Source organism: Bufo bufo, chromosome 6 (genome assembly GCF_905171765.1).
Source record: "Bufo bufo chromosome 6, aBufBuf1.1, whole genome shotgun sequence".
Taxonomy (NCBI): domain Eukaryota; kingdom Metazoa; phylum Chordata; class Amphibia; order Anura; family Bufonidae; genus Bufo; species Bufo bufo.
Genome location: NC_053394.1, coordinates 99,066,193 through 99,091,417, shown reverse-complemented (window position 1 = coordinate 99,091,417; position 25,225 = coordinate 99,066,193). Strand labels below are relative to the sequence as shown.

The 25,225-nt window shown below is 43.2% G+C and overlaps 1 protein-coding gene across 1 annotated transcript in view; it reads left to right on the top strand.

The window, feature by feature from the left end:
* The window catches only part of RTKN2 (rhotekin 2), an 82,433-nt gene that overhangs the window by 6,841 nt on the left and 50,367 nt on the right, over nt 1-25,225 (top strand). Inside the window, exon 4 of the mRNA XM_040435930.1 lies at nt 14,831-14,884. Coding sequence (XP_040291864.1) covers nt 14,831-14,884 — 54 coding nt within the window. The remainder of the gene's footprint in view (nt 1-14,830; nt 14,885-25,225) is intronic.

Genomic DNA, 25,225 nt, shown 5'->3' with positions numbered 1-25,225 from the left:
TTTGTTGTGGCTCACAGCAGTGGGGACGATACTGTAGTTTTATAATGTCCCTATTCCCCAGTAGCGCATGGCAAGGGGTTGCCCAGATAGCACAATCCCTTCTGACAATTTAGCTAAGTTTTTTTTATTTCAGCGGCAGATTTGTCTGTAATAGAGTACATTGTAGATGTGTCTATCCTTATGTCCCCATATATCTTTTATCTGTTTTATATATTATTGTGTGATTTGCCTAGGTTTATACATTTCCATATAAAGCTGCTGTTTTTGTGGTGCTCAGAGTGAATAGAGATGCAGGTTTCTGCCACACTTTATCTACTGACTTATTAACTTTTCCGATGTTCAAGACCAAAGTTATTCATTGGCTCAAATATAGTCTGAACTGACCTTTGTTTCCCGATAAGATCTGGAGGCTTTTGTGGATGTTTACTAGGAACTGTCTTCTACACTAAAGACCTCCGTACACATTACGCTATTGTTGACCAGCCGGCTGAAGGGCCCTTTGCATTGTTCAATGGATTTCTGACAGTTGGCTGCTCGGCAGTGGAGGAGAAAGCGATCTCCTCCCAACAGTATGGACCGAGTTAGCCCATGGCAAGAAAATATATACAGACTTCCCCATCCTCCATCTGAAGAAGACCTTTAAAGGAAACGTGTCATCAGAAAATGACCTATTTGTTTAAATCACGTTTTAACATATTTTTAAAGAATATTTGGTGATGTTATTTTTAAGTTTCCATATCACTATTTTTAGTTAAAAAAAATATCAAATCCTTTAGTTTTCCCACTGGCCACTAAGCCTAATAGGCGCTGCTTTGGTCTGTTCAGATCACTTTATTACAGTTACCTGCTTATCTTTACTCATAGGTGATATCAGTACAGGCAGGATTAGAATGACAGATAAGAGGGGATTCACTATTCACAATGGGTGATTGCTAAAGCTTATCTGATTTCCTTTTAAGGTCTTATTCAGATGGGGGATGGGGAACTCTGCATATATTTTCTTGCCCTGGTCTAATGGTCAGTGCAGAAAATCGGCATGTGAATTGCCCCATGAAGTTTAATGGGTCAATGTGCTGTTGGTTCTACACTTGGACAACACCCGGATGAGAAGATCGTCTGCCTGAATAAGCCCTTAAAGATAGTGGTACAACCTTTATGTGTTGGATATTTTTTTAAATAATGGAAGCTGCTTATGGGATAAAATGGCATAAGCCAATTTTGCATTGCTGGTCCTGCGGTTCCCAGGCAGTTAGGCACCTTTCACACGGGCGAGTTTTCCGCGTGGGTGCAAAGCGTGAGGTGAACGCATTACTTCTGCGTTGCATGAAAATTGCAGCATGCTCTATATTGTGCATTTTTCACGCAACGCAGGCCCCATAGAAGTCAAGCAAGCAAGTGCGGATGCGGTGCGATTTTTCACGCACGGTTGCTAGGAGACGATCGGGATGGGGACCCAATCTTTATTATTTTCCCTTATAACATGGTTATAAAGGGAAAATAATAGCATTCTTAATACAGAATGCAAAGTAACTTAGAGATGGGGTTAAAAAATACAAATAATTAAACTCCCCTCATCCACTTGTTTGCGCTGCCCAGCTCGCCTTCTTTGTTCTTCTTTGACCTGGGAGGAAAAGGACCTTTGGTGACCTCACTGTGCTCATCACAGGGTCCAACATTGCAATGAGGTGCATGCGCGATCTTGCCTACCCGGGTCTGCTCTTCTTCCGCTGATGACTCTGAATCGAACAACCAGTCTCTCCAGGAAACGTTTGTCAGCCTTCCTGGAAATGGTCCTCTTTTTCCCTGGACAGGATCTGGGTCTTGGACAACGATCAACTTCACTCAGCTGCAGTTGTGAATCACTGAGGGGCCCTCTCACTCCTGGATCCATCAGATTCTCTGCTCATACACAGCTCCTCAGTCTCAGCTAGCTTCTAAGATGGCTGCCGCTCTCCTTCTCCATGCTCTGAAAACCACACGTCTCATGAATATGGAAATGTATATGCAGTCAGTCAGCTGGGCCTAGGAAACAGCGGCATCTTGTGGCCAAACAGCAGAATGTTAGTCCATAACATTTAAAGGGAACCTGTCACCTCTACTATGCTACCCTCACTGAGCGTTTCTAAATGTTCATTGTGTTACTGTAAACATATAAATTACACTTTTAACTTCATTTGCAGACGAATTCAATAAGTATTATGCATTTTTGTACTTCCCACCTTTTATGCAAATTAACATAAGAGTCATATCTTACTTGTGTGACCAGAGAAGAGTCATATTTACAAGCTCGGACTCATCTCAGGTTAATTTGCATATGTATCAAATCAGTTTTTTTACACAATAAAAGCACACAGAGCTATGGGGACTGGATATTGCGGATGTGCTAGCGGCATCTAGCAACCCATGTCCTCAGCTCTATACACAAAATCCCGGTGACAGGTTCCCTTTAATTTAATCCACACAAACAAACAATGAGAGCTTTTTCCCCATCCCACACGAGGAAGATAGTGTGGGACTTATTGCACCCACTGCTGGATAAGGGTTACCACCTCTATGTGGATAACTATTATACCAGCATCCCTGTATTCATGTCCCTAACTGCCAGAGGTACTGTGAGAGGCCTCCCTAGATCCCTGGTAGGGCAACCACTGGGAATGGGTGAAAGCAGGGCTCTCCTCCATGAGAACATGCTGGCAGTTAAGTACAAGGACAAGAGGGATGTCCTTTTACTGACCACCATTCACAGTGCCACCAGTTCCCCTGCCTCTGGTTTGGGGACAGTGATAGTAGTACCATGTACAGTTTGTATCCTGGACTATAATAGGCAGATGGGAGGAGTTAATCTTTCAGATCAAGTTCTGAAGCCCTACAGTGCCGCACGAAAAATTAAAGTGCGGTACAAAAAGCTGGCCATGCACCTTGTACAGACTGAAATAGCACGTATACATTGTACATTGCCATCTGTAGGCCACACAGGAACTTACCTTTTAGATCCAAGAGGTGGTTATCAAGGCTCTAGTTTTTCAGGCCGGGGAGGGTCCCAGTACTTTAGGAAGTCATGGTTCCCGTGTTGTTCCAGGGCAACATTTTCCAGGTCAACTTCCCTCCAGACAGCAAGGAAGGGAAGGACCCAAAAAAGATGCAGGGTGTGTTCCAAAAGGGGGGATAAGGAAAGACACCATTTACTACTGCGTAACCTGCCTTGAAAAACCTAGTCTGTGCATGCAGGATTGTTTCAGAATCGACCACACATCGATGGAGTATTAATTTAATTTCATCCTTTTATGTACCCTATAGTTTTACCACCTTTTTATATCTGATTTTAGTCTGCATAGCTTACATATCCACTTTTCACCAACCACTACATATTAATTTCTGTGAAACACCTGTTAGGTCACAAGTGCCCTTTCCACCCCTTAAAATGTTTGTATGGGGGTGCCCTTTCCAAAATGGGGTCACTTCCTGGGGTTTTTAATTTCTGGGGACCTCAGGATTTTTTTTTTTTCTTTTCCATATTCTGCTGTTTGCCTCTAGAGCCCTGCTATGCACCCATACATCAGTTTTAGAGCACATATGAGGTGTTGCCTTATTCAGGGTAAATGGGGAACAAAATGCGGGGTGCATTTATTTATTAAATACCCGATTTACCAAAAAATTAGGAACAATTAGCAAATATCAATTTCTCTACTTTTTATAATAGTAATAACTCCAAATATAGTTATTACTTTGCATTCCCCATATGTCTACTTCATGTTTGGATCATTTTGAAAATGACTTTTTTTTTTTTGGGACGTTAGAAGGCTTAGAAGTTTAGAAGAAAAATTTCACTTTTAGCAGATTTTAAAACATTTTTTTTTTTTCCCCTGCAACACATCAAGAGTTAACAGCCAAACAAAATCCAAAATCTATTACCCTGAATCTGGAGTTTACAGAAACTCCCCATGTGTGCTCAAACTGTATGGGCTCACAGCATGCTTCATAGTGGAAGGCGCACCATATGGCTTTTGGAGAGCGGATTTAGCTGGAATGGTAATTGGGAGCTATGTCTCATATGAAGACACCCTGAGGTACCCCTAGAGTGGAAAGAATCAAAGTGACCCCATTCCGGTAACTACACCCCTCAAGGAATATTTCAAGATGTGTAGTGAGCACTTTGACCCATCAGGCGTTTCACAGAATTGGGAAATGCTTGGCTGTGAAAATGAAAAAAATTAATTCCCCCCCAGAAAAAGTTGCTTTACACCCACATTTTTCATTTTCACAAGGGGAAACAGGACAAAATGCACCCCACATTTTGTTCCCCATTTCCCCCCCGAATACGCCAACACCCCATATGTGTTCAAAAAATTATGTATGCATGCATATCAGGGTTCAAAAGGGAACTAGCACAATAGGCCTTTTGGACGACAGATTTTTGGGAGCTATGTCGCATATGAAGACACCCTGAGGTACCCCTAGAGTGGAAATCCCCAAAAAGTGACCCCATTCTGGAAACTACACCCTTCAAGGAATATTTCAAGATGTGTAGTGAGTACTTTGTCCTCAAAGGGGATTCCTAGAATTGGCTGTGAAAATGAAAAATGAAATTAATTTATTTTATTTTTTTTTCTAGAAAAATGGACTTTAGGCCCAAATTTTTCACTTTCACAAGGGGGAACTGGAGAAAATGCACCCCTTTTAATTTATTGCCCATTTTCACTTGATTACAGCAAATACCCCATATGTGCTTGTATACTGCCATATGGGCGTACCACAGGGGTCAGAAGGAAAGGAGCACCAAATGGCTTCTGGAAGGCAGATTTTACCAGAATAATTGACAGGCGCCATCTTGCAATTGAACACACCCTGAGGTACCCCTAGAGTGGAAACCCCCAAAAAGCCAGCTTTTTGTACCACACTTTTGATTTTCGTGTGGCATTGTAGGGCTTCAGAACTTAATCTGAAAGATCAACTCTTTCTCTCTCTCCCCCCCCAAAATGTGTTTATTGTAGTCCAGGATGCAGTCTGCCTTGGGGACAGTGGTTGTGGTACCTCGTACAGCGGGAGGGGAGCTGGTGTTAGACTAGAACAGTGGTAGACTGGTGTAGTAATTATCCACGTAGAGATGGTAACCCTTAGGCTACATGCACACGACCGTGCCGTTTTTTGCGGTCCGCAAACCGCGGATCCGCAAAAAAACGGAAGCCGTCCGTGTGCCGTCCGCAATTTGCGGAACGGGCGGCCCATTGTAGACATGCCTATTCTTGTCCGCAAAACGGACAAGAATAGGACATGCTATTTTTTTTTTTTTGCGGGGCCACGGAACGGTGCAACGGATGCGGACAGCACACGGAGTGCTGTCCGCATCTTTTGCGGCCCCATTAAAGTGAATGGGTCCGCATCCGAGCCGCAAAAACGGCGGTTCAGATGCGGACCCAAACGACGGCCGTGTGCATGAGGCCTTATCCAGCAGTGGATGTAGTAAGTCCCACACTATCTTCCCACTAACTCCTAGGACTGGGGGGCATTCTAGGGGTTCAATCCGGGTGTCCCTCTTTTCGTAAACCCGGAACTTGTGAGTGTACCCAGAGCTACTCTCTCAGATTTTATACATTTTTATGCCATACCTTGCTCCCTTCCTGGGCAGGTACTGGTGGAATGTTATCCTCCCTTTGAAAAGTAATAGGGGTTCGTCTACGCAGACATTTTTTTTTCTGGGGTGTACACTACTGAAAACTTTGCCTAATTTTGTACAGATGGTCAAATGCGGGGTCATTCTGGGGTGGGCACTGTGCATTATCGTTGTAATGCAAACATTTCAGGATTGCTTGGAATCTATTACCGGCCATGGCACTACTGTAAATTGGAGTGTGATACAAGACATCCACACTCCAATACTGAGTAATCTATTATTTTTATTTTTTAACACCCATATGCAGCAAGAGCCCCCAAAAGGTCATCATCTCTGCTGCATTTACTGGGGTCCAACCTATGGGTCTAGCATAGGGCGATGTGCGGTTCTGGGAAATAAATTGCTGGGCGTATAAATTTGTTTGGGTTAGTATCAAATGTAAAAAATCTTCAGAGAAAGAGATTTAAAAAAATTCTGTCTCAGTGAAGCCCGCACAATCTCTCTGAATTCCTGAGCTGCCCACAAACTCAGGTATTTGGGGCTGATAATCGTCAGGGGGTGGTGTCCATATAGTGTCACTCTGGGGGGCTGTCTCTGATGCTACCCTGGGGCGCCTTCTAGAGGGTCCCTCATCACCTGATGATGGAGTAGAGGAAAGTGGCATCCTCTTCTCCCTCACTTGTCGACTCGGTATCAGAGGCAAGATATGAGTATGCCTCTTCAGCTGAGTAAACTTGTTGGGACGTACGGGCCATTTTTATTTTATTGGGGTGTAATGTTTAAAACTTTATTAAGTAATAAATTGGAAAATAAATTATTTTCTGCACAAAAAAAAGGGGTGAAAACTGAGCAGATGTAAATGAGCACACTAGTTATCGGTGCTCTGCAGCACGCACGCGGATTGTGCGTGCAAAAATTAGTATAAAAATTCACTACCGTTAAGAAGTGAACACTGGCAAGAAATTTAACTTGTATCTATACGGATGTGTTGTGTGCGTTCCATATTTTTTGCGGACCCATTGACTTCACTGGGGTCTCGGACCGTGATTTGCGGACAATAATAGGACATGCGCTACTTTTTTGCGGAACGGAAATGGAATGCACACTGAGTACCTTCCGTTGTTTTTGCGGACCCATTGAAGTGAATGGTTCTGCATACGGTCCACAAAAAGAACGGAAGCAGAAAGCAAATACGTTTGTGTGAATGAGCGCTAAGGTTACATGCACACTAACATTGTTGGTTTCCATGTCCGTTCCGTGTTTTTTTTTTTTTTTTTTTTTTTTTTTTTCCGGATAGGATGCGGACCCATTAATTTCAATGGGACCTCAAAAAATTCCACATCAGTATGTCTGCTCCGTAGCCCCGCAATTAAAATACATGTACTATTCTTGTCCATTTAGTCATTGTTACAATGGATCCGCAAAAAAGGGTGGCATACGGATGCAATTTGCGGACCGCAAAACGCATACGGTCATGTGCATGAAGCCTAAGAGTAAGAGTCCAGCTATTGGAGGTATGGGCACCGTGTCAAGGTTAGAACCTGATTTCTACTGTAGGCTCTCTTTTCTTCCTGCATGTTCTATACAAATTATCTCATGAGACGCCCAGCTGTGGACAGCTGTTTCGGGGTGTATGCCCCTCATTAGAACAGCACAGAGCATTAGTAAGCTGGATGACATGCCTTAGGCTTTATTCACACGTCCGTGAGATACCGGACTGTCATCCTGCTTAGTGCAGGAGAGCACGGCTATGCTATGACTGCATGCGCTTTGTGCCGCCGCAGTACAGTAATACACTCATGATCTATATCAACCAATGGCGCTGTGCGCTCCTGCACGAAGTAGGATGCCATTCCGGTATCTCGTGGACCGTGTTCCATGGACGTGTGAATGAAGCCTTAGGCACAGCTTGGGGAGGGGTACTGTTTCTCACTGAAGCAATACAGTTGTGTCTGGAGACTTATTTTTCAGGCACTTCTTCATAGGGAAAAAATATGCAAAAGAAAAGGGTTTTACGAGACTCTACTACTGATTATCTGTTCTCGGGATAGGTCATCAGTATCTGATTGGTGAGGGTCTGAAACCCAGGACCCCCGCCAATCAGCTGTTTAAGAAGACAGGGGCGCTCCTGTGCATGCCACGGCACAAAGCACAGTCCTGTTCTCGATATCCCGCTCGGCCCCATTCACTTCAAGGGGGCTGAGCTGCACTTGGGCCACGTAACCAATGAACGTGACGTCACATGGCCTAGGCTAAGCTACAAGAAGGCTGCGGTTGTACTGTGAGCACCGGTGCCTTTTCAAACCGCTTAATAGTGGGCGCCCTGGCTGTTGGACCCCCATCACTCAGATACTGATGACCTATCCAGAGTAGTAAAGTCTTGGGAAAACCCCTAGTCATACCAGCCGAATCGAAGACACCCATGTAGACCGCACTGTTGTGGGGGTATTTGCATGTTCTAACGTTTTTTTTTTTTTTTTTGTGCTGATATTTGAGTGTTTCTGACTCAAAATCAGCTAAAAAAAAAAAAACACCTCAAAACAGCCTCCCATTCATTTCAATAGGAAGCGGCATTTAAATTTTTTTTTTTTTTCTGTGGAATAAAGAAGCAGAATGCCTTATCTTGGGGCAGAATAAGTGCTAAATCTCCCATTAAAATGACTAGGTATCTGAAAAAAAGTCCATGCATTTTTGTGTGTGTTTTCTGCGCATTTTTTTTTGTGTGCAGATCTGCTTCAAAAACCTCAAGCTGAAAATTCAGGTTTTTAGTGTTTGAAGTGAACATGTATTATTTTTTTTATTTTTTTGTCCCCTCCCTCCCCCGAAAAAGAGCAGACTGGTTGCACACAGCTGTTCTTTTATTTTGGGGGCAGTAGGTAAGTTTTGAGTATGTTATTACAGTGTCTCCAGGGATACAAACAGTGCCTTTTTGGGGCTCAAGTGGGTCAGGAGTTGAAGAGCAAGAATATATAAAAATAGCTGACGGCCGGCTGAGATGGCCAATTTATAATTTTTTTATTTTTTTTTTAAAGCAATATATCATTGTGTATCCACTGAGACGCATTACATCATTACCTTCTTGTGGCTGGAATGATTAAAGAACTGGCTGAGGAGAGGAAAAACTGAAAAACGTTACTGTTGCGTTAGCAACGGCGAATTAGATCATTCATAATTCTGCCAGCAAATCTCAATACAAGCGGCAGGTTTGTCGCACCTGTGATTTATCCACAATGGAACTACCAGCTCTGTCTTAATGGTCATATAAAAAAAATAAACGATCGGCATGAATTCACACCTTTTGCTAAATGCCAAGCGGGGCCTGTTCTGCAGCCCTAGTTTAATCTCTCCAATGTAATTTAGTTTCCTGCAGTCAACAGGTAGTGAAAATGTTTTATGGGCTTTTAAATTGAATATATTTTTCATGCTGCACTTGTTCAGAATGCTGCAGCCGTGCTCCCCCCGGAGATCGCAGGGAACCAGCGTCTTCCTGCTGCCAGTATTCATGGCACAGAGAAGCCCAGCCTGTAATCTTGTAGTCGTGGGACTTGGTTTTATAGTATTAGGCCTTGTGTAATTGACGACTACAAGGTTTGCAAAAAGCGTAAAAGAAAAAGGGGGAGATTTCTCAAACTGGTTTAAAGGAAAACTGGCTTAGTTGCCAATAGCAACCAATCATATTCCACTATTCATTTTCCAAAGGAGTTCTGAAAAATGTAAGGTGGAATCTGATTGGTTGCTGTAGATAACTAAGGCAGTTTTCCTTTACAGCAGTTTTGATAAATCCGCCCCAGAGTGCTGTGTGGCCAGGTCATCCATGGGCAGATTAAAGAGCATTGTACCTATGACACTGGCTGACCGGTTACATGTGCGCTTGGCAGCTGAAGGCATCTGTGTTGGTCCCATGTTCATATGTGTCCACATTGCTGAGAAACATTAAGTTTTAATATATACAAATGAGCCTCTAGGAGCAACAGGGGCGTTGCCATTACACCTAGAGGCTCTGCGCTCTCTGCAACTGCTGCGCCCTCTGACGGGACCAAGCAGTGAAAACCTCATCACACCTAGCCCTGTCAACCAAAGTAGTCATAGTAGGAAAGAAAAAAATATATCTGGACTGCTTATCAGCCGTGTTACTCATGTATTACTGTAGATAATAGCCCAAAATAGGGGTGACAGATTCCCTTTAACCCCTTAGGGACCCATGACGTACCGGTACATCATGTATAGTTCTGATCACCGGCGGGCGGTGATCGGAACCCGGTGCCTGGTCAATTCAGACCTGCGGTTTGCGGCTTTTACCTGGTGCGGCGGCGGTGGTGCCATCGGGTCCCCATGGGGCTGTGGGGGGGGGGCCCGATGGCATGGAAGGCATCGCGCTTCTGGTGACAAGCCTGTGAGATCCAGCCCCCTGGATCTCACAGGCCGGAAGCTGTATGAGTAATACACACAGTATTACTCATACAGCCAATGCATTCCAATACAGAAGTATTGGAATGCATTGTAAAGGAATATACCCCCCAAAGTTCAAGTCCCAAAGTGGGACAAAAAATTAAGTGAAAAAAAGTTTTCCCCCAAAAAATTTAGTTTCAAGTAAAAATAAACAAAAACGTCATTTTCCCCAAATAAAGTAAAAAAAATAGGGGGGGGGGGGGGGGGGGGGGGGAGAGTATACATATTTGGTATCGCCGCGTTCGTATCGACCAGCTCTATAAAAATATCCCATGACCTATCCCCTCAGATGAACACCGTAAAAAATTAAAAATAAAAACTGTGCTAAATAAACCTATTTTTGTCACCTTGCATCACAAAAAGTGTAATAACAAGCGATCAAAAAGTCACACGCACCATAAAATAGTGCCAATAAAACAATCATCTCATCCCGCAAAAGTCATACCCTACCCAAGGTAATCGCCTAAAAACTGAAAAAATTATGCCACTCAGACTATGGAAACACTAAAACATGATTTTTTTTTTATTTTTTTTCTTTGCTTCAAAAAAGAAATCCTTGTGTAAAACTTACATGAATAAAAAAAAAAAGTATACATATTGGGTATCGCCGCATCCGTGACAACCTGGTCTATAAAATTACCACATGATCTAACCTGTCAGATGAATGTTGTAAATAACAAAAAAAAAAAAAAAACGTGCCAAAAAAGCTATTTCTTGTTACCTTGCCGCACAAAAAGTGTAATATAGAGCAACCAAAAATCATATGTACCCTAAACTAGTACCAACAAAGCTGCCACCCTATTCCGTACTTTCTAAAATAGGGTCACTTTTTTGGAGTTTCTACTCTAGGGGTGCAACAGGGGGGCTTCAAATGGGACATGGTGTCAAAAAAACCAGTCCAGCAAAATCTGCTTTCCAAAAACCGTATGGCATTCCTTTCCTTCTGCGCCCTACCGTGTGCCCGTACAGCTGTTTACGACCACATATGGGGTGTTTCTGTAAACTACAGAATCAGGGCCATAAATATAGAGTTTTGTTTGGCTGTTAACCCTTGCTTTGTAACTGGAAAAAAATTATTAAAATGGAAAATCTGCCAAAAAAGTGAAATTTTGAAATTGTATCTTTATTTTCCATTAAATCTTGTGCAACACCTAAAGGGTTAACAAAGTTTGTAAAATCAGTTTTGAATACCCTGAGGGGTGTAGTTTCTTAGATGGGGTCACTTTTATGGAGTTTCTACTCTAGGGGTGCATCAGGGGGGCTTCAAATGGGACATGGTGTCAAAAAAACAGTCCAGCAAAATCTGGCTTCCAAAAGCCAAACGGCGCACCTTTCACTCTACGCCCTACCGTGTGCCCGTACAGTAGTTTACGGCCACATATTGGGTGTTTATGTAAACGGCAGAGTCAGGGCAATAAAGATACAGTCTTGTTTGGCTGTTAACCCTTGCTTTGTTAGTGGGAAAAATGGGTTAAAATGGAAAATTAGGCAAAAAAATGAAATTCTCAAATTTCATCCCCATTTGCCAATAACTCTTGTGCAATACCTAAAGGGTTAACGAAGTTTGTAAAATCAGTTTTGAATACCTTGAGGGGTGTAGTTTATAGAATGGGGCCATTTTTGGGCGGTTTCTATTATGTAAGCCTCGCAAAGTGACTTCAGAGCTGTAGTGGTCCCTAAAAATTTGGTTTTTGTAAATTTCTGAAAAATATTAAGATTTGCTTCTAAACTTCTAAGCCTTGTAACATCCCCAAAAAATAAAATATCAATTCCAAAATGCTACAAACATGAAGTAGACATATGGGGAATGTAAAGTCATCACAATTTTTGGGGGTATTACTATGTATTACAGAAGTAAAGAAACTGAAACTTTGAAATTTGCAAATTTTTCAAATTTTTTGGTAAATATGTTATTTTTTTATGCAAAAAAATTAACTTTTTTGACCCAATTTTACCAGTGTCATGAAGTACAATATGTGACGAAAAAACAATCTCAGAACGGCCTGGATAAGTCAAAGCGTTTTAAAGTTAACAGCACTTAAAGTGACACTGGTCAGATTTGCAAAAAATGGCCAAGTCCTTAAGGGGTTAAAGAGGACCTGTCACCACAAAAGAAAATCTGACAGCATCATGTTATAGAGCAGGAGAAGCTGAGCGGATTGATATATATTTTTGTGAGAGAAGATTCAGTAAAACTTGTATTTATTCATTTATATCTTCTTGCTTTTTCTACCTCCTGTGAACCGCTATCGGTCCAGGGAGGAGGTGTTATCAGTGACTGACAGCTGTCTGCTATGCACACATACACACAGTGCTATCACTGATAACACCTCCTCTCTGTACCGATATCAGTGATTAATAGCACAGTGTGCATAAGGCCTCCTGCACATGACCATATGGGTCCCATGGCCGTATTGCAGACCGCATTTGCGGAACTGCAATACACTGGCACCGTTCCGTGTGCATTCTACATAACGGATGGGGACCCAAATCTGGACATGCGGAATGTTGCAGAACGGAACCCTATGGAAGCACTACGGAGTGCTTCCGTGGGGTTTCATCCCGTACTTCCGTTTTGCAAAAAGATTGGACATGTTCAGTCTTTTTGCGGAACAGCCGGATCGTGGACCCATTAAAGTGAATGCGTCCACGATCCGCTGCGGCTTTCCCACGGTCAGTGTTCGTGCATTGTGGCCCGCAGCACGGCCACGGGGCGCACACGTTCATGCGCAGGAGGCCTAAGAGACAGCTGTCAGTCACTGATAACGCCTCCTCTCTGTACCGATAGCTGTTCACAGGAGGTGAAAAATGCAAAGCTATAAATGAATAAATACAAGTTATAATGAATCTTTTCCCACAAAAGTATATATCAATTTGCTCAGCTCCTCCTGCTCTGTAACATGGTGCTATCAGATTGCATTGCATTTTGTGGTGTGTGTGTGTATATATGTATAATATAGCAATATGGACACACATGCACATGGGTTACAATCTGCTGACAGATGCCATTTTTAATGTGTCACGTCAGCAAGGGGCATTTATCATGTAGAGAAAGTTAATACAAGCCACTTACTAATGTATTGTGATTGTCCATATTGCCTCCTTTGGCTGGATTCATTTTTCCATCACATTATACACTGCTCGTTTCTATGGTTACGACCACCCTGCAATCCATCAGTGGTGGCCGTGCTTGCACACTATAAAAAAAAGCACCAGTCTATGTGAGCTCCCACCGTCCCATCCAAGAGAGAGGCTGGCACTTTTTCCTATAGTGTGCAAGCACGGCCACCGTTGATGGATTACAGGGTGGTCGTAACCATGACGACGACCAGTGAATAATGCGATAGAAAAATTAATCAAGGAAGCAATATAGATAATAATACATTAGTAAGTGCCTTGTATCTCTACATGATTAAGTGACAGAACCCCTTTAAGGCTAGGGCTACATGGTGACATGTGTCGCACCAATGTGCCGTGACATTTATTGTAATGATAGTTTGTTGTCGCACTGCAACACCATAGACTAGCATTAAAATAAATGCTGTGCAGCACACGTCGCAGTGTAGTTGTTCCCTTTTTCTCCCGCGACTTGCAGTTGCAGTGCAGCCCTGGCCTAAGGCTATATTGGGTTCTGCATAGATACAGTAACAAAATCAAGATTTCTACACGCGTGGCATACCAGAGCTAAGCTCCCTGCATAGATATGGTAACCACGCCATATATTGCTGTGATATAATCATAGCCACACTAAGGCCTTGTTCACATTTCCTTGTCCATTTGATGTTTGCGTAAAATACGTCGGTGAAGAATCTGTGTTTGGTCCGTGACACTGTCCAGCTGAAAATTTCCAGAGCATCTCCTACCAATGGTCCGTCAAACAGTGACAGAACACGGATGCCATTCATGCTGTATCAGATTTTTCACGGACCCACAGTCCGCATTCATTTGGGTGTATTTGGTCTGCATCACAAACCAAAGTAGTGATGTCTCATTTATTTATTTCTACTGACCCGCGGTCAGTGGAAATCCCACTGATGTGTGAATTCACACATCGAAATCAATGGGTACGTGTGTTGTCCATGGAAAATACGGATAGCGCACATCTGTGAAAAACACAAATGTGACTGAGGCTCAAGGGCTCATACACAAGAACGTATTTTCTTTCCATGTCCTTTTGTTAAAAAAACATAAACAGAAATTACTCTGTGTGCATTCCTTTTCCATACGTCCGTATGTCTGTTTTGCAAATAAATAGAACCACGCGGAATGCATACAGACATCATCTGTATTTTTATTTTATTTTTGTGGACCGCAAAATACATACATGCATGCATACATACATACATCGCGTGCATGGGATAGACTGGGTTGGGGACATGCTTACACTTACAAGTATGCGCAGTCAAGCAACTTCTGTAAAAATCACTGACAATTTTTACAGGTGAATTGCAAAAACAAATCCTAAAAAGGGATATGTCTGCCTGCGTTGGCTGCATTTGTGAAAAATGGTAATTGAAATTATAATATCCATATTTTTTTTTTTTTTAAATCGCCGGACAAGTTTCCTATTTTCATGAATGGTTTGAATTTCCAGACAACCCTGATATTAGGATGCTGCTATTTTATGCGATTCCCTAATACACTCTGGAAAGTGCCTCCAAGTCGTAGCTCCACTGTAACATGTATGTGACACAAAAATTAAAAAAAAATCAAAGTTAAAATAGTGATAAGCATTCATTTATTTATACATTTATTAATTTCGTTATACAGGTATAAGAATTCCCCTGATGTGGAAGGATACAGAACACTTTGGCAGCAGAGAAAGTAGGTATATTAATCGGGGTGCGAACTACTGTCATTAGTTTGTATTGTTGGTCCCATACAGACTTAAAGAGGACCTTTCACCGATCCTGACAATGTGAACTAAGGCTGCGTTCACACGGGCGAGATTTCCGCGCGGGTGCAATGCGGTAGGTGAACGCATTGCACCCGCACTGAATCTGGACCCATTCATTTCTATGGGGCTGTTCAGATGAGCGATGATTTTCACGCATCACTTATGCGTTGCGTGAAAATCGCAGCATGCTCTATATTCTGCGTTTTTCACGCAACGCAGGCCCCATAGAAGTGAATGGGGTTGCGTGAAAATCGCAAGCATCCGCAAGCAAGTGCGGATGCGGTGCGATTTTTCACGCATGGTTGCTAGATGACAGTCTATAAACTGTATTACTTTCCCTTATAACATGGTTATAAGGGAAAATAATAGCATTCTGAATACAGAATGCATAGTACAATAGGGCTGGAGGGGTTTAAAAAAATAAACTCATTAACTCACCTTCTCCTCTTGATCTCGAAGTTCCCGGTCTCTTCTTTACTTGAGTTGTGGGCTAAAGGACCTTTGGTGACGTCAGATCTCATGCTCCAATCACATGGTCCATCACCACGGTGATGGACCATGTGATTGGAGCATGAGATCTGACGTCACCAAAGGTCCTTTAGCCCACAACTCATCAGTAAACTCAACTCAAAGGTCTTTTAGCCCACAACTCAAGTAAAGAAGAGACCGGGAACTTCGAGATCAAGAGGAGAAGGTGAGTTAATGAGTTTATTTTTTTAAACCCCTCCAGCCCTATTGTACTATGCATTCTGTATTCAGAATGCTATTATTTTCCCTTATAACCATGTTATAAGGGAAAGTAATACAATCTACACTACAACTAACCCAAACCTGAACTTCTGTGAAGAAGTTCGGGTCTGGGTACCAGTGTCAGTTTTTTATCACGCGCGTGCAAAAAACATTGCACCCGCGCGATAAAAACTGAACATCGGAACGCAATTGCAGTCAAAACTGACTGCAATTGCATTCCTACTCGCGCGGTTTTGCCGCAACACACCGGGACGCATCCGGACCTAATCCGGACACGCTCGTGTGAACCCAGCCTAAGTATGCTGACATATAGAGCGGCTCCCAGGGATCTCACTGCACTTACTATTATCCCTGGGCGCCGCGCCGTTCTCCCGTTATGTCCTCCGGTATGTTCGGGGACTTGGTTAACGGGAGAAAGGAGCGGCGCCCAGGGATAATGGTAAGTGCAGTGAGATCCCTGGGCGCCGCTGTACAGATCATGATACTTAGTTCACATTGTCAGGATTGGTGAAAGGTCCTCTTTAAGCCTCATTCACACAGTCAGTGTTCGGTCAGTGATTGTGAGCCAATTAGACATGTACCTAGGGACATTAGAAGATGAGAATCTAAGAGTACTCCCAAGAAGAGATTCTTTTGGTCTGGAGATAGGTCTGAATAATTATTATTATTATATATATTTTTTTTTTTTAAAGTTTATAATCCACCCCAGGGTGGTAAAGCACTTCTTCACTTGAAAGAGGTGGGTACGTAGAACTTCCTCTGAGGGTGAAGCAGTCAGGAAGTCGTCCAGATATGGTACAATCAGAATCTGCTTTAGATGTAGGTACTTCTGACATGATCTTCGAAAAAATCCTTGGAGCAGAGGAGTCCGAATGGGAGGGCTCCGAACTGAAAATGGCGTAGTTGGTCCCCCATGAAGACAGTGATTCTTAAATACTTTTGAGGAGTCTGACATATTGGGACATGATAGTAAGCGTCCTGGAGGTCCATGGCCGCCATGAAACAGTCCTGAGGGAGTAAATTGATGGAGGATCTTATAGTTTCCATCTTGAATTTTTTGTATATGAGGGATTGTAAATTTATTAAACGTAAGGTTCTGTTTGGCTTTTGTACCAGAAATATTGGAGAATAGAAACCTTTGCCGGACTGATCTACCTGAACAGGAAGGAGTACCTTCTTGTTTACAAGAGAAGATATTTCTAATTCTAGACAAGACTGTTTGTTTTTTTCTCTTTGAGGTACCTTCTTGTTTATGATAAATCGGTCTGGGGAGGGGATGAAAACTCTAGTTTTAAGCCCTCTTTTAGGGTAGATACTACCCACCGGGGGGCTCCTATTTTTTCCCAGGCCAAGGTAAATAAAGTTAATCTTCCCCCGACATGGCATATGGTGTCATTGTGTGCGTCTGCAACTTCCTTGACCCTTCTTTCTTATTCCGATCCAGCCTCAATTATTAAATTTTTATTTTTTTTATTTTTCCTGGTTCTGATCTGGTTTCCTGGTCTTTGATGAAAGTAACGGTTTTCAAGGGGAAATCCTTTTTTATTATCCGAGGCTCTTTCAAGAATATCATCTAATCCCGAGCCAAATAATCTATCTGCTTCACAGGGAATCGAGCAAAGGCGTTTTTTTGACCCGGCGTCACCAGACCATGTACAAAGCCAGATTGCTCTACGAGCTGCATTGGATAGAGAAGCTGACCTGGCGGAAAGTCTAACTAGGTCTGCAGACGCATCTGCTAAAAAATTTGATGCTTTGTTTAATACAGGCAGGGAAGATAAGATTTCCTCCCTCGGGGTACCAGCTGCTAAGTGCTCTTATAACTGATTTAGCCAGACGAATAGAGCTCTGGCTGTGCAGGTAGAAGCAATACTGGGACGCAGCATAGCAGTATTTCCCAGGCCTTCTTCAATAAACTTTCAGACTTCTTGTCCATTGGATCTTGCAAGAGACCCATGTCCTTTGAACGACAAAGAGGTATTTTTTTTAAATGCAGCAACCGAGGCATCGATCTTTGGCTGTTGTGTTTTTTTGTCCCACAGATTAGATTCGGTGTCCGCAAAGGGATATTTCCTTTTGAAGGAATTTGTCACAGTTCTTCTTTCAGGATCTCTCCATTCTTTGGATATCAGGGATTTTATGTTATGGATGGGGATGACCCTTTTTCTTCTTCCCCCCCCCCCCCCCCCCCAAGCCCCTGGAACATTTGATCCTGTACGGAGTGAGTTTCTTTCACCACCTCAATGTCCATAGTGGCTCTTATGGTTTTAAGACTCTTCATGCAGAAACAAGGGTTTTCCAGAGCCGTCATCTGAGGAGGCAGAGTCTGGATCAGATAAAAGCTCTCCTTCATCCAGCTCAAGCCCCAAGTCAGAAGTAAAGAATCTATGAGAAGTGGATGGGCGTGGGGATTGAGGTGTCATCTTTTGATTCCACCGCTGCATTTACTTCCTTAATTATGGCTCTCATGGAATCAAGGAAGGATGGTGACTTTTCTGTGACCACCTTCTCTGTGCATTTTGGACATAAAGACTTTCGTTTTAGAGGAAAAAGTCTTCCTGCAGATGGTGCACTTCTTCTTGCATCCCAAATCTCCCCCAGCTGGTTTAGGTGCCATGGTCTCTGGCCACTAAGAAAAAATAAATAAAAAGGGACTGTAGGGCCAGGAATTTAAAGGACCATGATCTACACCAGGGGTGAATTATTGGGAAAACACCACTGCCACCATGAAATGAAGAAGCCAACCGTAGTGCATAATCATTAGGCATATAGAAGAGAAATATAAAAGCAGGGATAAAAAACAAAACCCCCACTGGGGAGGAGGCTTACCGGGCTGTCGGCAGATGTAGAGGGATCTCCAGGCTTCCTTGCTGAGTCCACGTCCACCAGGGCAAGCATGCTGCTGGCGGTGATAGAGGGTTAGAACAGACTGTTCCTCACTCCTTTTAATTTTCCTGCAGGCCGCGGCACCCGGAAGTGAACGCTAGAGTGCGAGATTCTCTTGCCCAAGGAGAATCTCGCCTGGTGATGTCAGCGCATCAGATCCCACGCGATCTCCCCTTACCCGGGAGTATCGCGAGCCCAGGGCGGCCTGCACGCAGGGCTTAAACCTAGGAACGGGTAAGGGAGGCAGTGCATCCCCGGGGTTCCTGTTCCCTGCTCCCAGCCCTCCCACAAAGTGTGGGGAAAGGAATCAAGTCTGTGCAAGAAGAAATCATTCCTGGCACTCCAGGAGATGCTTCCATGCATCCCGAGGACCGGAAACGACGACTGAATTAGTAAGGGGAGGAGGCCTTTTTAAATCATGTGCTTCTGTGTTGTTTCCTGTCCTGGGGGAGGGGACACCCTCCTGTGAGTGTCGTTGTGGAGGCGCCGGGGAAAAAGCGTATTGGTAGTCACTCAGGGTTTTAATAATGATGGCCTATCCTGAGGATGGGCCATCAATATCTTATTAGGGTGATCTGACCCTCCGTGCCCCCTCCTATCAGCTGTTATGCTGTAGCTCAGAAGCGGGAAGTTACAGCTGATCAAAGGTTGTGGGGATTCCCACAAATCAGATACTGATAACCTCTCAAGATTAAAATACTGGAAAACCCCTTTAACCCTTAGAGGACTGGGCTATTTTGCGGTTTCATTTTTTACTCCCCATCTTTCATACTTTTTATTTTCATTTTTTTCTGTTCACATAGCGTTATGAAGGCTTATTTTGTTGTGGGACAAGTTGTACTTTCTAATACCACTATTTACGGTTGCATACAATGTAGGTGTTTTTTGTTGTGGGGGTGCGGGTGCTCCTTGGGTTTTCCTAGGCTTTGTGCTATTAGTACAGCGTAACAGGTTTCCCGATCTCAGCTGAGGAGCGCGCTGTTGCAGGATCTGAGGAGTATACACAACCAAAAATGTTGAAGCTAGCAAGTGAAATAATGTGTGTAAATAAGTAGAAAACCTATAAAGTCTCACACATATATAGTTGATAAATCTTTATTCGTTAAAAGACAAAGATAAAGTAATACACAGAATGCGATTTCAATTAGTGGTAAAAAAGGATGCAGGAGAGTAAAGTGACAAGTACACAGACACCAGGATCTGAGGAGTGACATGTATGTGATCAGCCATATGGCTGATCGCATACATGTTCTGCGGGTCTCTGCTGTTTGAAACGTTAGAAACCCAGCGGCTATGTCGCCCCACTACATGCACAAGTGGGTGCCATGTTTAAAGATGCGACTTCAGCCATACATATACGGCGGAGGTCGCAAAGGGGTTAAAGCGGTTGACAAACCAACATATTCCTCAACACTGTAAACGGATCATTATTCCAACCCATAGCCCAGTTGAAGAAAATGCATTGATCTGATGTCTGTGCACTGCATTTTAACGTTTAAGCTTTTTTTTCAAGCAAAGTGAAAAAGTGCCATAAAAATGAGATATTTAAAGAGGACCTTTCATTACAATAAAAAATCTAAACTAAGCATACAGACATGTAGAGCGGCGCCCAGGGATCTCCCTGCACTTACTGTTATCCCTGGGCGCCGCTCCGTTCTCCCGGTATAGCCTCCGGTATCTTCAGATTTTTGGCTCATTTTAGAAAGGCTAAGGCTACTTTCACACTGGCGTTTTTGCTGGATCTGTCATGGTTCAGCAAAAAACGCTTCCGTTACTCATAATAAAACCATCTGCATCCGTTATGAACTGATCCGATTGTATTATCTGTAGCATAGCCAAGACGGATCCGTCATGAACTCCATTGAAAGTCAATGGAGGACGGATCTGTTTTCTATTGTCAGATTGTGTCATGGGATGTGGAGCAAGACTGATCCGTCATGACCCCCCAATGCAAGTCAATGGGGACTGATCCATCTTGCTCCGCATCCCATGACGGATGCTGCGGTTTGCTCTCCGGTATGAGAACGCAACTGAACGGAATGCATTTTGAAGCGTTCAGTTCAGTTTTGTCCCCATTGACAATGAATGGGGACAAAACTGAAGCTTTTTTTTCCGGTATTGAGCCCCTATGACGGATCTCAATACCGGAAAACTAAAACGCTAGTGTGAAAGTAGCCTGACACATGAAAAAACTCTTGCGTGTATAATTAATGAACGCCAGCGCTTTCACAGCTCTGTGGCATATTGGGCTTAACACTTTTATTTGAAACACATTCCAGCATCCTTACATACAGGAAATTCTGAAACACAAATAATTCCAGCTTTCTGTTAACAAAGAGGAGCTTAAGTAATTTTCTCAGCATATTTTTCTGCTGTATAAAGTGTCACGCATTCCTCCAAAGCTTTATGCTGCATGATGAAAAGCACTGGCAGCGCTCACATTTTACTCCTGTTCCAGTTGAAAATTGAGTAACTGGGAATATTGGTTAGTTTTTTTGGAATGGATGACAGATAACACATGGAACCTACACGAACTTGACCTGCGCGTTAATATAAATAGTGTGAATAAGGGCTCATGCACACGACCGTCGGATGTTTCGTGCTAAACGGATACCGGCTCTTTGCATTCCGTGTTTTGCAGAACGGCCGGTACATAATAAATTATTATATTACTTGTTCATACTATGGACATAAAATAAATAAATATATACACACACACACACACAAACACAAACAGTGGCAGCACCGTCCAAAGTAAATGCGGGTGTAATGCCAAAATGAGAGACCAGCACAGTCCCAAAATACCAAAAAAATAAAAACCGGGCAGCACTTCAGAGATAAAAAAAAAAAAAAAAAAAATAACTTTATTCACTCATTGTGGAAGAAAAGCAACGTTTCGGCTCAATACTAGAGCCTTTCTCAAGATATTATATATATATATATATATATATATATTATATATATTTTTTTTGTGGGGCTGCGTAACGGACATACGGATGCGGAGTTGTCCACATCTTTTCCGGACCATTGAAGTGAATGGGTCCGCATCCAAACCGCCAAAAAAATACGGATTTAATGCAGACTATAAATACATTTTGAGTGCGTGAGCCCAAAGGCTGAGTTTGCATCTACGTTAAGGAGATCCGGCATTGTATGTAATGAGGTTGGGTGGTGGTCCGGCCACTTTCCACTATATATGCCGGGATTTAGATGGACAAACAGCCGGCATTCTTGCCAGATCAGGCAACCGGATCTCTTTGACAGAGATGTGAAGGATGCCTATGGCTATGTACCTGCTTTGCACACTGACCTATTAAAGAGGTTCTCTGAGACTTTTATATTGATGGTCTAGCCTTAAGATGGGTCATAAATATCAGACTGGCGGCGGTCTAACTCCTGGCACCCCACCAATCAAGTTTTGCTGTAGATCCGGCAGATGGAGCAGGTTTCTGCCGCGCTGCTCCCATTCACTTGCCAGTAAACGGCTCCATTCACTAAACAATGAACAGAGCTGTGTCGTTCTGGGACTGGACCTGCTGCAAAACAGCTGATCAGTGAGGGGTTGTGAGTTGGACCCCCACCGATTTTAATGTTAATGACCTATCTTAGGGTACTTTCACACTTGTGTTGCTGGATTCTGGCAGGCATTTCCGTATGCAAATGGAAACCATTTGTAGACTGATCCGGATGTGGATCCGTCTCACAAATGCATTGCAATACCGGATCCGTCTCTCCGGTGTAAAAAATGGATATGGAGATATATATATATATATATATATATATATTATAATTTATAATTTTTTTATTTACATTTTTAAAGGTCTACGCAGTCCATGCGGCAATTTTAATAATGCACTTATATATTCCAGTAGGGAAAAAATGCCGGATTCCGGCAGGTGTTCAGGATTTTTGGCGGGGAGAAAAATGCAGCATGCTGCGTTTTTTTTTCTCCGTCCAAATACCGGAAAAGGACTGAACTGAAGACCTCCTGAACTGATTGCTTTCCATTCAGAATGAATTAGGATAAAACTGATCAGTTCTTTTCCGGTATTGAGCCCCTAGGACGGAACTCAATACCGGAAAACCCAAGTGTGAAAGTACCCTTAAGGATACACTATCGATATAAAAATCCTGGAGACCCCCTTTAAATTAAATGGTCCAATTCACACTTCATTAGTTCAAATTGAATGGGTCTGAAAAATAAAACTGCGACCAGATGCAATATGAATAAGAGAAGTCAAGTTTTGCTAACTGAAATATAATCATTATCTGGGTTTTATTTGTCTCTGATAAAGTGAACATTTCAGTCCTATCTATGGGCGTCATGAGATCTACTAATGAAAATCCTTCCTCACAGAACGGTCTCTTCTCTTTCGAGGATCAGAAGTCCAGTGGGTGCCTCTAAAAAATGATTGACCGCTATCTGTACAGTCAACCAGGACTGCCCACTGGACTCCTAAGCATAGAAAGAGCAGATATTTATATGAATTAAATATAAGTTATACGGAAACTTAATATATATATATATATATATGTCAGCCCCGCTCGTCCTGCTCTTTACCATGCCCATACAGATCAGACGACGCGTTCAATGTGACTGATAACTTAAAACAGATTGGTTTGAAATGTAAATACATGGCTCCCTTTTTTTTTTTTTTTTTTTTTTTTTTTGGGTGGGGGGGGGAGCTCTCCAGGAGGGTCGTAATCTTATCTTACTACACAGTCAAAGACTTGACCAGAAGTATGTTATTTGAATAGTCAGTTTAGTAGAAGTACAAATCGGTGACTTTTCGATGTATTTTAATTAGCATATAGTGAGGAAAAGAAGTCCTCTGTAGGCTAAGGCTACTTTCACACCTGCGTTCGGGTGTCCGCTTCTGAGCTCCGTTTGAAGGGGCTCACAAGCAGCCCCGAACGCATCCGTCCAGCCCTAATGCATTCTGAGTGGACGCGGATCCGCTCAGAATGCATCAGTCTGGCGGCGTTCAGCCTCCGCTCCGCTCAGCAAGCGGACACCTGAATGCTGCTTGCAGCGTTCGGGTGTCCGCCTGGCCGTGCGGAGGCAAGCGGATCCGTCCAGACTTACAATGTAAGTCAATGGGGACAGATCCGTTTGAAGATGACACCATATGGCTCAATCTTCAAACGGATCCGTCCCCCATTGACTTTCAATGTAAAGTCTGGACGGATCCGTTCAGGCTACTTTCAGACTTAGAATTTTTTTTAAACTATAATGCAGACGGATCCGTTCTGAACGGATCCAAACGTCTGCATTATAGGAGCGGATCCGTCTGAGCAGACACCAGACAGACCCGCTCTGAACGGTAGTGTGAAAGTAGCCTAAGCCGTTGCTGCAACCATTACATGGCTCACCAATGGAAGGTTTGTACTTGAATTTGTTTTTCTCCATTGCATTCAAAATAAGGCCTCATACACACAACTGTATTTTTCATCTGTGTGCTATCCCTATTTTAGTTGCGGCTAGCACACTGTCCCATTCATTTCTACGGGGCCATGCACACATCTGACATCTGTATTTTTTTTCATGGATTTGTGCGGCCATTTTGCAAATTATAGAACATGTCCTATTCTGGTCTACATTGAGAACAAGAATAGTCCTTTCTATTGATGGAAGTAAGGCTACATGCACACGACCGTATGTGTTTTGGGGGGCTAGGGAACGGACATACTGATGCGGATAGCACGCGGAAACAAACACCGTTCGTGTGCATGTAGCCTAAGAGAAATGCAGAGTGCACACAGAAGGTATCCGTGGTTTGCTGACGGCAATACGGACATGGTCGTATGTCTGAGGCCTGAAGAGTCTTGATTTTAAATATCTGTGATTACACCCAGGGCTTTTCATACTATTGACTAATCCTCAGGATAGGTCATCAATATCAGAATGGTGGAGGGTCCGGCACCCCCGCCAATCGGCTGTTTGAGGAGGCCCTCTTGCAGCTTACTAAGCACAGTGCCATCCATTTGATGGTGGCTGTGCTTGGAATTGCACCTCAGCCTGATCACTTGAATGGGATTTAGCTGCGCTTAGGCCATGTGACCGATAAATGCAATGTCTCTTGGCCTAAGACAGGGGTCAGCAACCTTCGGCACTTCAGCTCCCAATATGCAGACTTGCTCAGCTGTTCTTGTTAACTCCATACAAGTGAAAGGCGTATTCTGGGAGAACAGCTGGAGTGCCGGAGGTTGCTGATCCCTGCACTAGGAAGAGACCTAAGCGTTCATGGAGTGCTGCAGCCTCTTCGTACAGCCGGTTGGCCGGGTTGCTGATAGTTGGACCCCCTCTTGACCTCATATTGATGACCTGTCCTGAGGACAGGCCATCAGTATCAAAATCCCGGATATCCCCATTAGCCTATGGTTCCTCTCTCAGCTCTAATGTAATATTGCAGAATTCTTCACACCGGGGGATATTTGTTAGTGATGTAAGGAGAGAAATGGTGCCATGAGTAACGCATCTAAAATGGGAAGGATTCTGTTGATGGCCACAGGGAACATTACTGTGGTTGGTAGTGTTCCCCCGGTGTCCGATGTAAAATGACCGTTCTGTTGCAGGTAGGTGGACAGCTGTTTTTTTTTTTTTTTTTTAGCTCTGTGCGCATAATTATTGG